This window comes from Mus pahari, chromosome 9 (assembly GCF_900095145.1).
Source record: "Mus pahari chromosome 9, PAHARI_EIJ_v1.1, whole genome shotgun sequence".
Taxonomy (NCBI): Eukaryota; Metazoa; Chordata; class Mammalia; order Rodentia; family Muridae; genus Mus; species Mus pahari.
This window is the reverse complement of record NC_034598.1, coordinates 56,912,986-56,935,215: the sequence shown is the minus strand read 5'-3', so window position 1 is coordinate 56,935,215 and position 22,230 is coordinate 56,912,986. Positions and strand designations below refer to the sequence as shown.

At 43.7% G+C, this 22,230-nt stretch overlaps 1 protein-coding gene across 17 annotated transcripts in view; it reads left to right on the top strand.

Annotated features, from left to right (window-relative positions):
• Positions 1 to 22,230, top strand: part of Grip1 (glutamate receptor interacting protein 1) — a 611,271-nt gene that overhangs the window by 347,522 nt on the left and 241,519 nt on the right. For 3 of the 17 annotated variants that reach the window (XR_003844500.1, XM_021205769.2, XM_021205772.1), the window contains exon 1: positions 689 to 928. The exons of 10 other annotated variants lie outside the window; for them this stretch is intronic. Coding sequence is in view for 6 of the 7 variants with exons in the window: in XM_021205769.2 (XP_021061428.2) it covers positions 703 to 928 (226 nt within the window). In the remaining variant the exon portion in view is untranslated. Of the gene's footprint in view, positions 1 to 609; positions 929 to 22,230 lie in introns of those variants that run through there. 4 more of the 17 variants (XM_029542446.1, XM_021205770.1, XM_029542441.1 and 1 more) reach the window with 3 other exon arrangements.

The following is a 22,230-nucleotide window of genomic DNA, read 5'->3' as shown; positions in this document are numbered from 1 at the left end:
CTTGCTTTTATTCCTGGTATCTTTAGAAATAGTCTTGACTGAGTTGCTCTCTGGCCAAGTCGGTTTTGTTTTGTTTTTTTTTTCTTGAGTGGTTAAAGGGCTTGGAACTCCATCTGCTCTGCTGACTACACTCTCCCAAGCTCCTTCCCTCGGTCTTTCTTGCATCCCATCCACAAACCAGCACTGCCTTGACCCTTAGAGATTTGAAAAATGCCAAGCAGACCTTTCCAGGTAGATCAGAGCTCTGCCTCTCATTCCCAGCCAAAACTAGGATGCTCTGCTGAATCTTCAGCATAGGGTGCCCTGTTCCTCCGCCTTGTGTGGAAGCCACTGCTGAAAGAATATAGTAGATGATGCACACATTTCTTTGTAAAGTCAGAGTGCGGGCATCTTTCGCCTTTCCCATGACATGAGACCCACAGCTGAGAAGCAAGGGCGTGGAGGGACCCGCACTGGCTAGAATGCACAGCCTTACCCTGAAACAGCATACATTGCACAGTGCTTAGTGTGAGATTTATAGAATGGCTCCTCTCCCAGCCTTGTCCCCGCTTCCTCCTAGTTCTCCTATCTGCTGCTTTGTTGCTACGAAACAGCCTTACTTTATAAGCCATTGTGATGGAGCAGGGGAGGAGGCTGTGATGGGCAGCAGTGGTGGTGGTGGTGGAGGTGGTAGTCGTGAACTGAACGGCACAGCTCTGCCAGATGACATGTAGCGGACCTCTGCATCAGCCAAGAGGAATTAAGCTTTGTCACTCCCCACTGGGACTACCTTTCTCCTGGTATGTGCGCAAGGAATTCACATGCTGCCGCTCGCCGCTGCAGCCACCAGAGCAGAGCCCCTGTGTACACTTTGCCAGAGAGCAGGGCGCAAGAATGATAGCTGTCTCTTTTAAATGCCGCTGTCAAATTCTGAGGCGACTTACCAAAGGTACGGTACTTTTCCTCCTCCTTCACAGTGTGTCTGCCTCCGCAGCCCAGAACCACAGCCGAATGGTTGTTACTCTCAAATATGACTGCCTTTTACAGTTTATTGTTGGGCAACAAAGAACTCAGAGAAATCTGTACAGATCTCTCTGTACAGGTAGACTCCCCAGATCTGTGCTGGTTTATCCTGGCTGGGTTCATGCTGAAATTGTGTGTGTGTGTGTATGTGTGTGTGTGTGTGTGTGTGTGTGTGGTGGTGGTGGGGAAAGCTTGTGTGATTTTTTTTTTTTTTAAATGACTTCATTCCTTGCTAAAAGCAGATGTGTCTGGGTCTGGTGCTGAAGTTATTACGGGAAACCGTCATTTTGCATGCTGATTATCTGGTCAAGAGGAGTCAAGTGTGCATGACTGTCCTTTCTGTGGAACACATACTAAATGCAGCTGGCAGCTTCTGGACCCGCACAGCTGCTCAGTCCACGGAATAATTGTTTATTAATTCCTCAAATCTCATGAGCCTTTTACCAGGACAGTTTTAAAATTGCTAGCGCTCTCTCTCTCTCTCTCTCTCATATTCCCCCAACCCAGTGTGTATGTGCGTGTGTGTATGTGTGTTAGAAATACATGTCCAAATACATTAGAAAATTCAAAATTATTTGGCCCTCTGTGATATTTGAAGAAGTTTATTTGAAAGTAAAAATATAATCATAGCCTCATGCCTTCCATTCAAGATTTACTGGCTTGAAATCGTCTTTCTTAGAAGTCTAAAACATTAATGAAACCTGTATGATACTTCAAATGTGCTTTTTTTTTTTTTAAGTCAGCCTAGTTGTACCATCTGGTTAGCTTGTATACATTCTATTTCAAAGTTAGTGAATGGCTCCTTTTACTGATCCAGCCTTCTAGACATGCAGAAGGGCGAGTTTCCCTGGCCTGTTTCCCTTGGATATGTCTTTAGAGAAACATGTACGACTGAAGAAGAAACTTTGGTTTGCGGAGAAAGAGGTGGCTGGAAATGCCTTTCATTTTCAGCCTGTAATCAAGTACTGCCAAGTAATTAATGGGTGTAATTATGTTCTAGAAGCCCTGAACCTATAAATATGTTAATGGATGCCATTTCTATCTGTTTAGCCTGACATATCAGAGTTCTTTGATCACCAGCAGTGCAGCTAAAAATGCAATTAATATTTTATTTGGCAGAAGAATGAGCATAAAGCAAATAGTGACAGATAGGCCTGACATCAGTAACGGGAAAGAGAATAAATACTGTATACTAACTTACTGAGTGCATTTGAAAATTCTGGAAATAGCACAATGACCCTTAGGAGGGGGAAGGCTATCCCTTTCAAATTAGGCTATTAGCATAGGGTTGTAAATTATGTTTGGCTTTATCCTTTCCTGTTGGTACAAACTTACTATTCCTGTTTGCAAGTCATAATTAAAAGGCTATCCTTTATGTTAGAAGCTTAGCTAAGACAGGTATCTCATTCAAAAACTTCCTTTCCTAGCTGGGCACTTGTTTATCTTGGTGTCGAGAGGTTGATGGTCTTAAAATACTGAAGCAATATCTCTATTCATGTGAATCGGAATTTCTTTTATAGGTTCAATATTCAAGGAAGGAAGTGAATCCAAGTAATTTTTAGTTGTTAGAATTATTTTTTTTCCTTCTTCCCCCCCCCCAACCCAACTGATTCTTCCTTGTAGCTAAAGAAACAGACCTTGGAGATATATAGGTCGAAAACCTTTTTCCCCCCCCCCCCCGTGTCTTACAAAAGCCTCTGTCTGCTGCATTGCAAAGAGATTTAACCATTTTTCCAAGTTGACAATTGGGGAAAATATGGATCCCTTTATTCCAAGTGGCTACTCCACTTTGCTCCCAAAATCTTTATATATGCTCTTCTTAGCATTTAGTATATGACTGTCAATTCATCATAAAAACCTCCCTGGATATCCTCTTATCTTAACGAGACCGTTCTCTGTATTTGGCTGGATATTCAAATGTTTGCAGAAAGACCCCTGAGTGATACAGCCCACACCTTGCCAATCACATGCAGCCTTGTTCAAGTTCAAGACCCAACAGTGCTACCTGTTGTTCCAGAAACACTCAGTGAGTTCCAGAATCCACCCACAGCCACATGTTCTCAGAGGCTATAATAATGAAACAAACACTTGGAAGTAGAGCCTTGAATTCCCCTTTTCAGATATTTTGGGATGCCGGAGGATCTATCTTTGAATGAGGTTGCTTTCTTGTCCATTCTCTCTGTCCACATGCCTCACACCCAGTATCCAAATGCATGCATCTCTTACTCCCATTGAGGGCTGTGCCCAATGCTTAGCACAGTGTCTTATGTATATAGAAGACTCTTAGAAAGTGTCTATTAAAAAGAATTGGATGTGACTGGTTGAAAGAGGCAGAGCATTTCATTATTTGGGCGTTCTTAGGAAATACTTCAAGAACTTTACTTCACCTTTACCCAGATCTTATGGGCGGGGAGGTTTGCTTTATGTCTCTAAAACCACCTTGTTACAGGAGGCTAACCTGCTCGGGGAAACAAGCAATATGGCACCTGTATGCTTTCTTAATCCTCTTAAGGAGAAAGGGATGCATTTAAAGGAAAAGTTTCCACATAAATCCCACATTTTTAGTGCTTGGTTTCATTCTTACATTCTTCATCTGTTGGCCACTTAATAAATCCCTACTCTGAAACCCTAATGTTCCTGGAACTGATGTTTTTATAGTAGAAACTGGACTCAGTATTTCATAGGTATATCAAGCATTTCTAGTCAACATACTATTGAATAACAACTAGTTTTCTTTCATTGGTATTATAATAGTAATATGTATCTTCTAGATTGATCTTTGAGCCATCCACATAGACACAGGGACCCCCCGCAGTCCTAGTTGGGTATATATTTCAAGTAAACTTAGCGCTTCTCAGATTGGGAAATTGAATTATTTTTGTTTTAGTTAAGGCTTCAAACAACTGATAGATATAGAGATGGAGAGGGAGAGGGAGAGGGAGAAGGAGAGGAGGAGAGAGAGAGAGACAGAGACAGAGAGACAGAGAGATCTGTCTGGTTTAAAGGTTGAATGGATAAAGAGATGAATAAAGATGGAAATAGGAAGGGACAGGTATTTACAGAGGAGTGTGTGTGTGTGAGTGAGTGTGAGTGAGTGAGTGTGTATGAGTGAGTGTGTGAGAGTATGTGAGTGTTAGTGCATGTGAGTAAGTGTGAGTGAGTATGTGAGTGTGAGAGTGTGCGTGTGTAGGTGTGTGTGAGTGTGTATGTGTAGTTGCCTTTTCATGCCCCCAATCATCAAAGAAAATAACTTTGACCCCAATTCTGTCCCCACATTTTGACAGGAGCATTGACTCACTAAAGGGCCTGCCACTGTCTGTGGTGTGGCACCTACTATGGGGGACTAGAGGAGGCATGCCATCTTTTCTGTCTCCTTCCCCCTGCAATGAGGCACACCTACAGAATCTCTAGCCTTGGAGCCAAATCCCAAAATAACACTTTCTCAGCTCTCCAGCAGCATATGACAATGGTCAGCTCTCCAGCAGCATATGACAATGGTCAGCTCTCCAGCAGCATATGACAATGGTCAGCTCTCCAGCAGCATATGACAATGGAGTTGCCTCAATGGAGACAAAAGGGCTTCGGGGCGCCTGCCTGCAAGGCCGCTTACCTGGGGCGCACCTTTACACTTAAGGGGCGCTGTGCCTAAGACGTGTGTCCTCAGAGAAGCAGATGCTCTTGCCATCTTGCTGCGATTATGTCTTTAATTTCCCTTGAAATACTCCGGCCCTGGATGCCTGCAGTCCTGTTGTGTGGCTGGTACGACGCCATGCCCTTCTCCCGTGCTACTGGTTTTAGTCGAGAGTCCTGCATCCTCACGCCCTGCTGACTGTGGCATTTCCTCATCCCATGCTTTACTCAACCAAGGTGACCGTCCGCCCGCTAATTAATATGCATTGACCTTCCCCAGGAGACATGGCCCTGGTCAGTTTTAGTTCTTTCTTTGTTCTACCGCATTTCCCTTCATTTCTCCTAGCTCAAAACTCATGTCAAAAAAACCTCTGCCTTCACACACAGTTTCCAATGGTTTTTTTTTTTTTTTTTCCTTTCATCTGACCTATGTGGTATTTCATTTTCGGAGTGATTTCACTTCTTCTCACTTCCCAAATACACGTATGATCTGGAATAAAATGAACTGTCTAAGACTCTGTCCCATTAACCGATCGCTGGCAGCTCTGTTGACCTTCATCCCAACGGGGCATCTGCGGGAGATGTTTTTGGCTGAAGTCCAACTGTCCCCTGCTGTGTATTCTGCTTCCTTTTCTCCCTCACTGCCTTTCTCCTCAGAATCCTCCTCTCCTGCTCCCTGGACCACTGGCTCTGAACAGAGTGTGGAGCTGGTACGTGGGGACCACACTCAGATTCTCTTCTTCCTTTCTCAGGACACCTACCCCAGGGCTGCAAGGGTTGTACTTGAAAGGCAAGGTCAGACATCAGTCTAAGCCCTGGCTCCGGGGAGAACTGAAGCCCCACTACTTCAGCCAGCCAGCAATCTTGTTCTTAATTCTCTCCTGCAAGGACAGTCTCACCCAGGCGTGCCTGGTTATCTTTTGAAGTATTATTCAAGCGACCTCTGGGTCTCTTTAGACTCAGACTCTCTGACCCTTGTCCAGTGTATAAAAAATTCTTATTGGGAAATTAATTTTCTGTGGATAACCCCAATCAAGTATAATAATTCACTGGAAATTTTGTTTTGGTAAAAGAAAACATTTGCTATAGCTTCCTAACTGCAGAGCCTCTTGATCCAAGGAAAGCCGAATCAGCCATTGAGGGCAGCATCTATACAGCATCATTGTTGGCTGAGCAATGGCTCCTTTTATGACAAGCTCAAATTTTCTGTACAGGTCCCTTTGCACTTCCCCATCTGTCTGTGTCTGGTCTCATGATTCCTTCAGCATTCTCCTTTAATGGTACCTCTTCTACTCTGTGATAGGATTCAGAATTGATTATGGTCTGGGTGGAGAATGCTTGCTCTCTGCTTGCTCTCGTTTCTCCCATCGGCCCACACCCGTCCCTTCTGCTAGCCCTTACTGGCCTGTCTGTCAGACCCTACCGTTTGGAACAGCTTGCCTGGATCTCTCCACCTCATTAACATTCCCGCACTTTTCAAACCTCACCTGATAACACATCCTTTCCTCTTCACCTCTGCCCTTAGCTGTCAAAAGTCGTTTGCAGGATGGGAGAGACAGCTCTGTTGGTAAAGTGGTTGGCCCTAGCAAGCATGAGGACCCAAGTTCGGATCCCCAGTCTCCTTATAAAAAGCTGAGTCCTTTTTTTTTTTTTTTTTTACAACCCCAGGGATATGGAAGGACAGGCGGGAGCATTCCCAGAGCTAGTCTTACCAACTCTAACCTAGTGAGCTCCAGATTCAAGGAGAGATGGAGAAAATAAGACTGAGAGTGATCAAGGGAGATGTCTGGTATCCACCTTCTCCTCGAGAGGAACACTCTGCACACATGACCTGATCGCACACACTTTTAAAGGGAATTCATTTAACTTGTTTTGCATTCTAGCTTACCAACTGTAAAAAGAAAAAAAAAAAAAAAGTACACCGTTGAAAATGTGTTCTTCAGCTAAGCTAGGGCAGGAGGCAAACAGGTAGGGAGGCCTCACTGGACCAGAACTCTGCAACAGGATCCTGGCCAGCGGATGCCGTTCTCACTTGCACTGAGATGGAGTTGGCTGTATGAGAGAGATTTCTTGCCGAGCTTCTGATTCATCCCTGAGAGGCTTTGGTGGAAGAGGGCTTGGACCACTTTATTCCCTAGTGGTCTGAGATTGTCCTTTTATAAAACAGGGCTTAGCATAGTGGCATGCCTGTCTTGCCTCCCTCTTGCGAATAGGAATTGCTGGAAATGCTTTCCTCCTTCGGGGCAGCATCCATCCATCAGCCATCAGGCGCAGTACTCAGCTCAACATTATATGAAATCATCTACATAGGAACAAACTCACTCCTTCTGAGATGACTGTAGCTGACAAGGATGACAAGCCTGGTCCATTACTGAAACAAGGGAGAGCACTTTAACATAGGTAGTCGATTTATCTAGCTCGTTTGGAGGGAAATGATTAAGAGGAAGAACAGACGTCATATTAGCTCACACCTGCTGAGTACCTACTACCAGTCAGTTACTGCTCCAGACACCGTCTGCAGACTAACGCAGCGATCGCTCATAGCAATGCTACACTAGAAAAAGTAGCAGTTAGAGAAGTTGAGGGACGTCTCTAAGACGGGAAGGTGTGGAGGAGACATGGAGCAAAGAGCCAGTGCTCCATTTTGCTGTTATCACTTCTATTGGAGGGGGAGGGGAAGGGAGCTATGGAGCTGTGAGTGGAACCACAAAGAAGACCACCCAGAGCAGTGCTTCAGGACTCCCCTCCCCCACTCTACATGGAATAGAGGAAGGGAATATACAAGGATATAAGATGTGTGAGCCTGTCCAGCTCCCCGCTGCCAGGACACAGCAAAACCTGCCGATCCTCCACATGCATCTCCTTCTCTTTCTGAACATGAAAACAATGCATAGATACTGCCTGTTATGGGTGGTGAAGCAGGCCTGTGAGTCCAGCATGTGGGGGGCCAAGGCAAGAGAATCAAGAGTGTAGGACAGTCCTGGAACTAGAGAGAGAGAGACTTGGTCTGAACGATATATTCACACACCATATTCACACATGCATACACACACCACATATACCATACCCACACACCACACACACACACACATGAGTGCAATACACATACACAAACACACCCCACACACACCCCACCCCATATATATATATATATATATATATATATATATATATGCATGCATACATGCATATATGCACACCCCCACACATATACAATCACACACACACATATACATACACCACACACACATATACTCATACCACATACACACACCACATCACACACCCATACACATACCACATATCACAGTACACATACACACACATACACACATATGCATGCTTTCACATGTATGCCCAAACTATTCTATATGGCCTCAGGATTATTAACTGTATCAAGATTGGGGTTAATTCATTTTAAACATTTATCTTAGTAAAAGTAACTTCTGTCTGGCAGAAATATAGGTTTTGGTAATTTCATATCATCTGAAATTTTGAGGGAAAAGGCATGCTTTCTTTCAGAAAATAATTGGATTCTGGGATGTTTTATTATTTAATATACAGAATGTTTATATACAGAAGAAGAGAGTTTAAAAACTTTGTTTTGTAGCTATGCTACTAAAGTTCCAACATCATATTTAACCCAAAGATAAAACACCCCCCTCAGACATTAGTCCCACATAGCACCTTAGAGAATGCTAGATCACCTCTCTGATGAAGAGAGAAACGTTGACCTTGCCTTTACAGCAAGCAGCAACAGCTTCATCTGAGATCCCTGGATCAATGGGGACCTTCAGCAAAGCTTCTTGGCCTCTTAGGAAATGAGAGACTTCTCACTAATAGCTTGAACTACATTAATAACTGACTGAGTGTATTAAGAGTAAAATAAATATGCTTCGCAAACTTTGATCTCATTTTTAAAATAAACACAACTTAGGAGCAAAGGTAGATATCTAATTTCACTGAAGTTGGGTTAAAAATGTTAAAATGGTGAAGAACTACTGAAGCAAATGGGTTCACAATGGATTCTGTGTGCCTCGTGTATGAGCACATGAGGATCAAGTAAATAAGTTTACAGTGTATTCCACATGCCTCATGTGAAGGCACGGGTGGATCAAATCCATGTGCTTCTCTGTAAGACTTAAAATTATGCTAAGCATTAAAGTATATTTTCCCCTAAATATTTCCTTACTCTTAGTCACTCTTGTGCATGTGAGTATCTACTTCGATTATGTGTGTGGCGTACCATTATGTAATGGTTGCATTATGATGCATCACATAATGGTATGGTGTGCATGCCCAGGTTGTTTCCAGTTTTTCATGGTAGTGAAGGGCATAGTGTGGAGCGCCCCTGGAAGGGTCCTTTGTGCCGCATGGAGGTTTATTTGTGCGTTCTCATGTTCAAGTTCCTGACGTCTATTTCCTAAGGAATGAGAGGGAACGGAACTTGCGCACTCACCCGCTGCTTTCTAAGCAACAAAGGCTGTCAATATAAATCAAACTTAGGGCAAGAAGTCGTGTTCTCAAGCTATACTATCCAAAGACAAAGGAGGAAGGAGCAAAAGGAGAGGTGTCTTTGTAAGTCGGTCACTACTGATCTGTGAGAGAGCAGCTTCAGCAGAGGAACCCTGCCAAGGACGAACTGAGAATGTCAGGCGTCCCCTAAGAATGTGAGACCATCGCATCCTACTGGCAAGGCTGGGAGTGGACATCTGGGTGGGTGGCAGTGAGGAGGTGGATGATGGTGAGCAACGTTGTTACGGGAGAGGAAGGATCTGGCCTTGCTTTGCTTGTTTGTTGTTTGCTTGTTTGTTTGTTTGTTTTGAAGAAAGAGGTTGAATAAAGACAAATTAGAAGGTGAAAACTGGGGAGTGACATTTCCTATAACAAAGTAAGCCGGGTGAGGGGAAGGGCAGCACAGGATGCAGGCAGGGGTAGGGAAGACCAGGAGAATAAGTTCCTTTCCCCGCCCCTCACAGGCACAGGAAGCTGGGAACACTTCAGGAACACAGGAAGGATATTAACTAGCTTGACTTTATTAGTACATAAAAGAGTCCCCAAACTTGTATTTTTATAAACCCTTAATACAAGAGTTTCTAAATATCCCTCTGCACTGAAATCCCCCAAGAGCATAAAAAAATAATGATGTGTAGAGATTATGATGTATTTATCTCGGGTGGTAGATTATACTGTAAAATTGTTAACAGAATTCCTTAGGTGACACTGTTGAATAGAGTTTGGGAGCCCCGACCTAACCGTCCAGGGAGCTTAATGCAGGCCAAGCCTTTGGAATAGAGCTTGCTTCAGCCGGAAGCTCAGGACTTAAGAGCCAGGAGGAAGAAGGACTCATATAACCTCAGGAGCTGCCTGGGATTTTGAGGAGCCCGGATTTAAATGGAGCCAAATTATAGCAGCGCCATGTGTATGGGTGAAGTCATTTAAGCCTCAGAGTGAAGCAAAACTGGTTAAGTGAGATGGAAGATGGGAGAGCAGGTCAGAGGAGGGACGACTAATGTTCACTTAAGCCCTGGGAGAAAGCTATGTGGGAACCCACGACTGTAGCCGCTTCCTAACTTTATAGATATATATGCATATAAACTGTGTGTGTGTGTGTGTGTGTGTGTGTGTGTGTGTGTGTGTGTGTGTGTGTGCGCGCACGCGCACATGTGCTTTGTTTCTTTGTGACTGGATTTCACTAGGAGGCTCTAGATAACCAGGAGCTCACTCTGTAGGTCAAGCTCACCTCAAACTCACAGAGATCCACTTGTCTCTGCCTCCCAAGTGCTGGGATTAAAGGCATGTGCCACTCTGCCCGGCTAAAATGGCTTTACATGGTATTATCCTGTAATGGTGGTGGTGGACGGTGAGGGCAAGGCTGCCATCAGGTATCATAGGCTACCAGATAAAAGTCCAGTGCCGGGTATCATTAACCCGTCTGACTTGTTCATCAAAAGATTCCCTTAGACCCTTCCAACAAACACTTCAGGCTGTTGCCGCTACTCTTGATTCCCCATCAGAATTGGAGAGCCTATTGTGGCTCACACTGCATACTTGAGTCAGTCATTGCAGACGGCAAAATCAAGCTGGTACCAACCTAGAAGCCCCTTCCCCACTGGCTAGCTTCCACAGTGCTGGGAGGTAGTGTATATACTCCTAAAGCAGACATTGAATTATAACTCTTATCCTGCTATGAGCCTTGTACTCTACAAACAATGACTAGCCTGACAGGATATGCCCACCGATGTAATGGTGGCACTGATGTTTTGAGAGCAACCTACCAACTTGACTTAAGGCCTGCTCTACAAAATGGAACTCTTTCCTGGCACCATTAGCCTGGGCCAAGTACTCATGGCTGCAAAGATAGTGATCACTAGAGGAAAACCTATATCTTTTCTGCTAAATTGACGTAGCACAAAACTCTTTCCAAAGCACTTATCAACACAGATAAGTACAATTATCAACCTTCCTCGGAAAAGCTTCTTTGTGTGGTAGATGGCAGGTGGAAGCTAAGAGGCTGTAGAAGACCAGCCTTAAATGGGGTGTGTATATAATACCCTTTCCCCTGCAAGGCTCAAGGATCATCCTTGAAGAGGGATGAGCCAGAGTGTTCTCCGATACCCTGGGGGCCTTTGTACACATGAAAGCAAGGCCACAACTGCATGCATAACACCTCCCCACAGTCAAGTCACACAGAACTTCAGCGTGGATGGGCTCTCACCTCCAGCTGAGGAGCTATGGTAACGGATGGCTGCTGAGGGAAAGAGTTGGTTTTCTTCAAGGATACAGCCCTTGAGACGTCATCATGCTTCTGTAGATGGTCCACACTCATGTACATACAGGCAGAACATGGGGTTGTTGTTTGACTGGTTGCTGCTTGGTCTTCGTTTTGTTTTGTTTCGTTTCATATTTTGATTTTGGTTTTTTGTTTTTTTCCCAGGAAAAGCACATGAAATTGGGAGAGAAAAAGTCGTCAGAGCAATAGGGGGAGAATTGGAGGGGAGGGGTTGAGGGGAATATTTAGTCAACACACATGCACAAATACACACACAAACACACACAATCCTCAAACAATAATAAAATACTATAAGTAACCTGTAAGCCCTGCTAGACTTCAGTGGAACAGGCAACACGTTCCTCTAGGACCCAAGCTAATTATTAACAGCACTCCTGTCAGTTATAATCCAAAGAAGCATATGATGTATTATCACACATTTGGATGTACACACTGTGGTATGTAAGATCTAGGTTTAAAATGGTAAGTGACACACGCCCGTGTCCACTCCTTAATCATAGGTCTGGGAACACAGCTTGAGCCCTAGCATAGCATCAGCAAGATGATGCACAACGTTCTGGTTACTGAGGGCACGGATGCTGAATGATTTCCATGCTTACCTTGTTTGCTGGTCCGCCGGAAGAAAGTCTTCAACTCCTGGCAGTTGGTAGCAGCGTAATCCAGAGCGACTGTCCAGAAGGCTATAGGAAGGCATGTCTTATCATCATATGATGTTTCTGCTTTTACTATCTAGGGCGAACTGATGCTTCCTATCTCCTTACTCAGGAAGGTCTTCGAGGAGAGAGTAGCTAAATGCTGGTGTGACAGGTGCATGCCTGTAATCCAAGCAGTCGTCAGGCAGAGGCAGGAAGCTGAGGAGTTCAAAGACCACACTGGCAATATAGGGAGTCCAAGGCACGACTGGGCCATACAGTGTTCTTTCTCAAAGGGGGAAGGGGAAGGGGAGGTGAAAAGGGAGAAGACGGGAGGTGGGGGGAGAGACAGAAAGAGAGAGTCAGAGACAGAGAGACAGAGAGACAGAGAGGCAGAGGCAGAGGCAGAGGCAGAGGCAGAGGCAGAGGCAGAGGCAGAGGCAGAGGCAGAGGCAGAGGCAGAGAGAACCAGGTTTAGAGAGAATGAGGACTAATTGAAGAGCAAGGTTGCAAATTCCTCAGTTTGATTGTGTGGAGAACACTGTGGTTTTCCCATCCTTCCGTTCTCCATCCTGTTACTTATCTTCTTCCAACCCTGACATCATTCTACTTGTGGAAAAAATTCAACTGCTCCAAGATTTGCCTCCCAACTAGCTATCATTATAGACCTGCTGCCCACTCAGCTTCCTGTAAGCCTAGTTTTTGTTTGTTTTTGTTTCTTTGTCTTTTGGGGGTTTTTTTGCTTGTTTGTTTTTTGTTTTGGTTGTTTAATAATCTTTCAGGGTGTTTTTAATTGCTGGAGGAAGTAAGTCCCCCAAGGATCACGTGATCATGTGCATGTCCTTACACCTACTAATTTCCCCTTTAACTAGCTGGGTGTTCCTTGCCCTCCTTCTCTCCTCCTCTCAGAGAGTGCCCTCGCTGTCTGGGGGAAGGTTCTGGCATGAGGCCAGGAACACCAGGAGGCTGGAGACTGAAGGACAAACTATTGTTAAATTCTGCATGACAGAATTCCCAATTGACTTCAGCCTGGGGAACATTTAGGGCCCCACAGAGTTTCTGATTGAATTGAGTGTTTTCTGTTCTACTGAGCAAGGTGACTTGTACAGATCAAAAGTCAACTTCATTTAATGCCTTCGCCTTCTAAGTGGTCTGTTGATGAATTTGGTTCATAAACTGTGAAAATTCAGTTATAAATTCCCAGAATTAAATCAGTTCCCACAAGTGATTAATTCCTGATATCCTAATGTGTATTTTATTGGTATGCTACTTATTTGTGTGATTTAAATGCCCTTCTCCCCAATTTTAAAATCTGTACAAGAGATGACAGCCAAAGGTGTACACACTGACCACAAATGTTCGCTTGTGTTACCTCCCAAACAATGTGTAAGGGAAAGGCTGGTTCTAAAACTATAAGGAAAATGGTGTCCAGAGATTTTTCGGAAGTTTTTGGGAGATAAGAAAACAGACAAACCAAGGCCTAATTTAGAGCCCTGAAGGAACATGAGAAAAACGACCTGGAAAGTTGGATTTAGCAATGGAGCCACAGGCAAAATACAAAGTGAAACAGGGGAGTGAAGGTTGGGGATGGGGTGGGGGCAGGGATGAGGGCGGGGCAGAGGCCTAGAGGCTGAGGGGCAGGGTGGGGCAGAGGCAGGGGCCGGGCTAGATCAGAGAAGTACAGAGGCAGAGAAGCAGAAAGGCAGAGACCTGGGTCTGTTTTTGAAGGAAGGAGCAGCTGGGAAGTTTAAATGTCATCATTACATGACATCATCACCCACTATAATAGGACAATCTCAAAAAGTCATGAGTCATAGTGGCCCCCGGAGCAAAGCTTTCTGGGAAACATCTGTTCTGGCACAGTCTGTGATGGACAGGCAAGCATACACCCTGTTTCTACTGCTACCTGAGCCCTGCCCTGGACCCCCGCTTGCCCTTCTAGGAAGGACTGATGAAGAAGCCCAGGCACTGTAACCTGTCCTCACTACTTTTCCTTCACATGATTTAACTTTTTTGTCTTGCTGTTGTTTTTATGTGTGAGTTTAACCATTTCCTTTCCTTGTTTGTAAGAATCAATAAAAGCATCATTACATTTAATGGGATGCTATATAGCATTAAAAAGAAAGCATTACTGCTACATGCAGTTGAGGGATGAGTCTGAAATATAATATTGTGTCAAGGAAGCTAAAGAAATCTCCATATGATTTAGTTTAGGTCCAAAGACATCAATTTGTAAGAATACTAGTCAGAATAGTTATTGACTCTAGAGAGGAGATGAGAGGGAGGTTTAAGGGGCACAGACCCTCGTGTATTTCATAATCTGATCTGTTTGACATAGTATGACATTATATATACATGTGTGTATATACATACATATATATCAAATGACAGTTCCTTCAATTGTTTATTCTTGGTCTGTGTGCTTTTGCATATGTAAACTCTGTTTAAATCAAAAGATACTTTTAAGTCAAAAGTTAAAATAAAAATGATCCTTTGGAAGGGAGTCATTGCACGGCAGAGCTCACCTGTGATGCTAGCAATTGGGAATGGAGGCAAAAAAAACAGAGCAAGAAGTTCAAGACTAGCCTAAGCTACAGTCTACCTGACCCTCAGCAACAGAACAAAACAAAAATAATGAATAAATAAATGAATAAATAAATAAAGACTTTGGGTTATTATTTCAATTTTATAAACAAAGCTAATAGAAGATCTTATACCTACCAGAATGGTGAGAGATTATGTACATGAAAAGGTTTTCTCCCTCACAGATTAGGGATAAACACAATTGAAAATGGGTAAGTGATAACATTCATTTTGGAATCTTTCAAAAGTTTGAAAACTGAAATAGTAAAGAATTTTCCTGTTGAGGAATAGAAATGGGCGAGAAAGAGACGGGAAGGAGCATCCATCTTTTACTCCTCCATGACGTTAATATTCAAAAGACAAATGCAATGGTAAGAAGCCTGACTCTGCCAGGAACAATAGCTGCCATTTCCCTAGCGCCTGCCACCACTGAGGTGCCAAATTCAATGTTCCTTCCGTCTTATTTGTCTCAATTAAATCTTCACACCTCATATTCTCTCCCAGGTTCATTAAGATGAAGCTTATTAACCCAGTTCTAGTGATAAGGGAGTTAAACATTGGGACACCCAATTATTATTTAAAAAAAAAAAAAAAAAGAGGATAAAAAATTATTCAGGAAAAAGTTTTCAGGTGGCCAGAATAGGTTTGTGATGGCCTTGAGTTTACATTTGAGTTCCCCAGCAGTCGATGTGCATCAGGTAGGGGTGCTTTTATGATGTGTATTTTAAAAACTTAATACATGTGTGTGTGTGTGTGTGTGTGTGCGCGCGCGCGCGCGCGCGCATGCACGTGCCTACACTAAGCATGTGTGTGGAAGTCAGAGGACAATTTGCAGGGTTTGGACGTCACCTTCCACCATGTAGGTCTCAGAGCTCTACCTCAGGTTGTCAAGCTTGGTGGTGAGCACGTTTACCCAATGGGCTTTTACTCCTGCCTTCTCAGTGAGTTTTTGGCCTCATTCCCCATTTAGAAGCCATGAGAGATCGCCACTGCCCAGCAATGAATTCTAGAAGGGAGGGTGACCACTAGTACTTCTGCCCTGTGTACACGAGGCTATAACCATGACATCACAAATGTTGCATGTAGTTTTTGCCTACCCTGCTTAAAGCTCCAGGCAGACCGTGCTACCAACCTCCCACCCAGAAAACACTGGACCCAAGGATGAAAAACACAGACACACACGTTACTTAATTTGAAGCTGCCTTCATGGTTCAATGGTTGGTCGCTAATAGTCTCCCGTGGCTAGCTTGCCCTTCCCAATACTCTTAGCTCAGCATCTCTCGATCTGCCCTCAGCTTCAGATGCTCAGTTACCTTCAGTCCCTGCTCAACACCCTAACTTCCTGCCTGGAGAAGAGGCCTATGGCCACTCTGCCTGAGATCTCACATGGCTGATCACCTTTTGTCCCTCTGAAGCATGGTGACACCTCTCCTCCAAACGCAGGAGTAGAGTCTAGTGTTTTGACTTCTGGAGCTCTGCCCCAACATCCCCTATTCTCCGCTCTGCCTAAAACTAATTCTGCTAAATGCTACTAGTCCCTCTGTCAAAAATGAGCTTTGTAACTTATCTTGGAATACATAACAAATTGCATACTTTGTTATGAAGAGGCAAAGTTTTATTAGCATATTAAAGGTGCATAGAAGTTAAACGGGAAATAAAGCTGATTAATTTCATTTGACCTACCACGTTCTTAATTTTACTTGGTGGCTGAACTATTTTCCATGTAATCCCAACTATAACAGAAGCCAGACTTTACGCTTCATTAGTATACCTCCATAGATGTCGGAACTTCTGGAAAATGAAGGTGCCAGTCCTTAGCAGTTCCTGCCCCAGTGGCTCCCACACTTTTCACATATGCACTTGGCAAGACCTGAGAGATGGAAAATTCACAATTAAATTTTGTGAATCGACTCTAGTGCCAACACTCTCTGGTACTGCTTATAAATCTAGACTCGTGTGCTTTAGAATCAACTGGAGTAAAAGGCAAAGTGTGCCCTGTTACCAAAAAATAAAAATAAAAAATGTAGAAGTCTGACAAATTCTTTCCTAGACAGAAAATCCTCCCACACACACCTACAAGGGAATCATCTGCAGCATGTCTGCCCATGAATTATACTCCCTCCACACAACATATGCCTCCACAGTGCAGGGCTCTCTGCATTTGAATCTATCCAATCATTTCAAGTTTGTTCCCAGTCCTGCTCACAATCCATGAATCACAATGGAGATGATTTGACTCTGTAGCATTTAAGGGGCAGCGATCGCACCTAACCACTGAAATTATGAAAGACATAGATGACCCTTGGCTGACTTCTGCCTTTGCAATCAACTCCTCCCAGAAGAGCCTGCCTAAGCTCTTCGCTTGACCCACCCACCCACCCACCCGCCCGCCTGAGTGAGGAGAATTTCCAGAAATGTCCAACGTTTCATTGACATATCAAAGGATGTTGTCAAATATTAACATTTCTATAGCCAGTCTGCATCTGAGTTCTTTAGGGCAATGATTAATCAATACATTCTGATAGTGAGACCCTGGCATTGATGATAGATAACTTTCAGTTTAGTGGGGCCTAGGGGCACTTTATTCTAATTGATTTCAAAAGACTTTCGCGTCGTCTTCATGAAGGTGAACAGGAGGGGTGCTCCACCACTTAGAATTAGAATTTGATCTGTCAAACAAGCGTTCTCCTCCTCGCTGGCCCTGACAGGAGGATTAGGGTGCACCTTTTGAAAGAGCATTGATAGTCTGGGCTTCAGTCCAAGATCGTACAGCTTCACTCCGAGACAGTCCTGTTTGTAGAACCAAAGGCAAAAAGGATCAATGAACACAATATGTCCAACCTTGTCTCAGCGTGATCAGGGAGAGCAGCAATCAACAGAAGTTCGTTAATGTGAGATATTAGATTGAGTGACGCAGGCTGATGAACAAACGGGGGAGAGGGAGACACAGAATCTCAATTGCTCTGGTAGAATGAGGAATTTTTATGAGCTCTTCCTTCAATACTTAAGATAGTTTTAAAACTATTTTATATGTCTGTGTGTGTGTGTGTTGGTAAAGATGTGTGAGTGCGTGTGTGTGTGTTTGATATATGTATTGCGTTATACCTGCCGTAGCATATGTGGGGTAGTCAAAAGATTATTTTGTAGAATCAATTCTCTCCTACCTTTGAGGGTTCTGGGGAATCAAACTCAGGTAACCTGGCTTGTATGGCTCATATCTTTCCCTTCAAAACCAAGCTTTTGGCCCCAGTAAGAGAATTTTGTTGTTTTCATTGAAAAAATTTTCCATATACTCTATTCTGATCGTGCTTTCACTTCCTCCATCTCCTCCCAAATGTTCTCCACCTCTCAACCCTGTGCCTTCTTTCTCCCTCTCTTCATAAAACAAAACAAAAAAACAGTCATACAAAAAAAGCAAACTAGATTAAAAGTAATAATAACAAAGAAAGCAAAATCAACAGACATATGCACACATGCATTCACACACACACACACACACATACCAGCCAGAGAGGGTTTTTTTCAAGTTGCTATCTGACAGAGTCTAGGAAGAGGAATGCTTGTTAACCCGAAAGTATAGGAAGCATAACATGAAATAATTTATTTAGTCATCTGAGGAAAGCGTGTTTCCGTACGTCCTCCTTGAAAAGCTCCAACACCGCGTCAGCATCTTCACACAGGAGCCAAAAGTTATTTGCAGAAATTCACTAGAACTCCTGCTCCCCACAAAAGAATGTGATCCTCCAAAGGCCCTTGAAGTTGAACAGTTGTGAGTGACATCTTCTGTACTGGGAAGATGTTGGGCATCCCTGGATGGAAAACTAGGGAAGGATGCTCAAGAGAAAGAAGCAAGGCACAGCTACAGACTGTAGTCTTAGAGCACCAAGAAGGCAGATATCCATCAGCTCTGGCTACACAAACAATCCTCTCTAAAATGTCAAATTGAATGGAATAAGACCCACCCTTTATTGAGCCAAGTTCCTCCTCTGAACCATGGGATACTCAAAATGTTTCAATGTACGGTTTTTGTTAATTCTCTTGAGAATGAGTAGTGTCGGTCTACACCCATAGACGTAAGGGTAGCATAGGATTAGAGCTGAGCTGTCTTGTTGAGCCTGCGATGGGAACGACTGCACCTTTGCTCCTGTGAAACCAAAACCAAAGTACCACAGCTGTGGCTAGACCTTTGCTCACTGAAACTTTCCTGTCCCAGCTGATTCTGATTGTGACATCTCCAGATGGCTGTACTAAGTCACACAGAATGCGTATAGAGAACAATCATTTTACTTAAAATATCTTAAGGACAGAGATGGAAAGAAAACCGAATTTCTGACCGTGAAAATCGAATGAAGGCAGTTGTGAAGATGTGAGCCCCAGGTAAAGCTGATGGGGGGGGGGGGGCTCTGAGACATGCTGGTTTGGGGGAAGAAGAAAAGACGTAAATCATCTGATTGTCCTGTCATTCTAGAGAAATCGCCAGTACAAAATACATGTTCAATGGAAGGTCCTCTGAGATTTAGAGAAAGATTACACTGAATTTTCCCAGTAAGGCTTCTCTAGGTGAAAGTGGAAATATCAGGAGGCAGGGTCTCTTAGTTCAGTTGGCTTTCTGGTTATCACAAAATTTGACACAGACCTCATTTCCACAGAACCTGGTTTAAAGAGTCGGCTCTTTCCCTGCCTTCCCTCCCTCCCCCCCTTCACTGCTTTTTCCTTTCTCCCTTCCTTCCTCCCTCTCTCTCTCTCTCCCTCCCTCCTTCTCTCCCTCCCTCCATGACTGTGTCAGACTTCCTTCCTTCCTTCCTTCCTTCCTTCCTTCCTCCCTTTCTATTTTAAAATGGAATCACCTTTTCTGTTAAAAAAAAAAATACTTACTTATTTCACTTCTGCAAACACTTGGCCCTTTCTTTCCATTAGGAATTTAACTTGAGAGCAAAGCCCTTCGTCACCAGGACTGAAGCCAGGGCAGTGGTCCTGCTCTGGTGGGCCTGCCTTCCCATTACCACAGAGGAGTAACTTACCCAAGTATTATTCGGCCTCTCCATGTATTAGCTATGAAGCTGGATTATTTTAATGCCTCTAAGAATACCATTGCCTGTCACTATACTAAGTATTCACTTTTCTAAAAGTTGTCAGTATAACCGCCTATACCAACTTGAATATTTACAAATATGTAGCATGTAACGTGGCTTATATGGCAGAGAGCCCTTATGTTTATAATAATGTACCATATTCATTTGCATTTATGATGCATACATATATGTGTGTGAACGTATATGCTGGAATGTGTATGTTTCCCTCTGTGTACACATATGAATATGTACATATATACACACAAGTTTATTAGATGCTGTGCAGAAATATTTAATTTGACCATTCGTAACTAGCCACTGTTCATGTGTATGGATCATATCTGTAACATCTATTGTGTAGCAGACATCATTAAATATGTAGCTACCTAAATGGAATCAAATCGATAATCAAATGAGTGGCTGCCTGCTTGCCCACCTGCCCCGCCTGCCCGCCTGCCCGCCTGACTGCCTGCCCGCCTGACTGCCTGCCCAACCTCTGTCAGCAGAGGTCACCATGCGAGGCAGCAGGCTGTGACAGTTCTTGAGTAATGCTTACATGAAGTCGCTTTGTAAACAAACATTGCAGTTGAAATACTATAACCATACAATCTATTTTTTAATAATAGACCCTAGATTAATAATAGCTAATGATAGGATAAGTTCTTAGTTTAACATGTCAATTACAGGCTAAGTCATTTTCCCTGTATTATAGACAGCATTGAACATTGACTGAGTGGATGGAACATAATGTGAGCAAGTTGATAGATTTTTTTTTTTTTTGAGTATCGGAATAGTGTCATTCATTTGAATTTAAAGACACATCATCATAATAAGAAGTAGTTATATTGTGTTATTGATTATAATGTGTAATATTTAGCTATTGTTATGAGATAGATTTGTTATCTGAATAACCAAGTAAAGACTTAAAGAATGATTATGAAAATTCTAACGCTAACACTGGGTCGATCCTCTAACTTCAAAGGCAGTGAACACTTTCCTAGAGAATATTTATGCCAAGACCGTTGTATCTCAGGCAGCTTAGACATCATCATGAGGATCACAGAGAAGGAGAAATAGTTCCATTTTTCTCCCTAGAGAAGCATCAGCATTGATTTGTTTTGATTGTTGCTTGGGTACAGCAAACAGAATCATTTTAATAGAAAACAATCCTCTACTTATTTTGTATGTACAACCTGTGTGCGAGCCTGAGATATATCTATGGAATTTACAGTGTATATGATCTTTTTTTTTTTTTTTTTCTGGTCTGAAAGCAAGGTAGGACTTCTTTTTCTTTTCCACTAGAAAGGTTTACAGAATTGCAAGACGACAATTCACCAGGAGTTAACAGTTACTGAGCCTCTTGTGGGTACGTAATGCAAAACCGAATGTTTCAAAGAGTATTATTTTTTTAAATATCCCTGCTGCGAAAACACACTAGAAGCACTGTCCAGATGGAGAACTCGTTGAAGGGAAAAATGCTGCTCTGTTACATTGTAGTGTATTTGTTCTTGATGTTAAATTAAAATTTGTACGGAGATGGGTGCATATCTTCTCTTTGCATAGCTTCTAAGATGGAGCAGATACATTCTCAGGATGTGTCACAGTGTGCCACGTTCAGGTGGAGACGTAGCTGTTCAGTACTCCATGTCATAGGAAGTAGTACCAACCAAACATACATACAGGATGACAGCTTCATTTATTGTCTTTCACATATTTACTGAGCCTCTGCGTCTATGGGTGAAATAAAACTCTGAACTGAGGAGGTTTATACAGAGACAGACAGACCAGACACCGTCCCTGCATCTGTGCGAGCTCGTTTCAAATGGACAAGGAAGGCAAGCGATGTTAAGGGAAACATATTCTCTCAAGGTTCGGCAAAAACATGAAAGGAGTCATGGGGCTGCAGAGTGAAGAGGAAGCTGAACTGAGATGGGGTAGTCAGGGACGGGCTCAGATTCGATCATAACCGAGAGGCATCTGCGTAGTTAGGGGAAGAGTGTTCTGTGCAGAGAGCGTGTGCAAAAGCATGTGAACTGGCATGGTAAGGGTAACTGGGTTGACGTTGTGATAGCAGTGTGAGGGAGGCTAGGGGACCGAGCAGCGGTGTGAGCGAGGCTGCGGGACCTAGCGGCGGTATGGGCGGTATGAGCGGTATGAGCGGCTGCGGGACCTAGAGGCAGTGTGACCCAGTGGTGGTGTGAGCAAGGCTGTGGGTGGCAGTGGTGTGAGTGAGGCTAGGAGACCGAGCAGTGGTGTGAGCGAGGCTGGGAGACCCAGTGGTGGTGTGAGCAAGGCTGTGGGTGGCAGTGCTGTGAGTGAGGCTGGGAGACCTAGCAGTGGTGTGAGAAAGGCTGTGGGTGGCAGTGGTGTGAGTGAGGCTGGGAGACCGAGCAGTGGTGTGAGCGAGCCTGGGAGACCCAGTGGTGGTGTGAGCAAGGCTGTGGGTGGCAGTGGTGTGAGTGAGGCTGGGAGACCTAGCAGTGGTGTGAGAAAGGCTGTGGGTGGCAGTGGTGTGAGT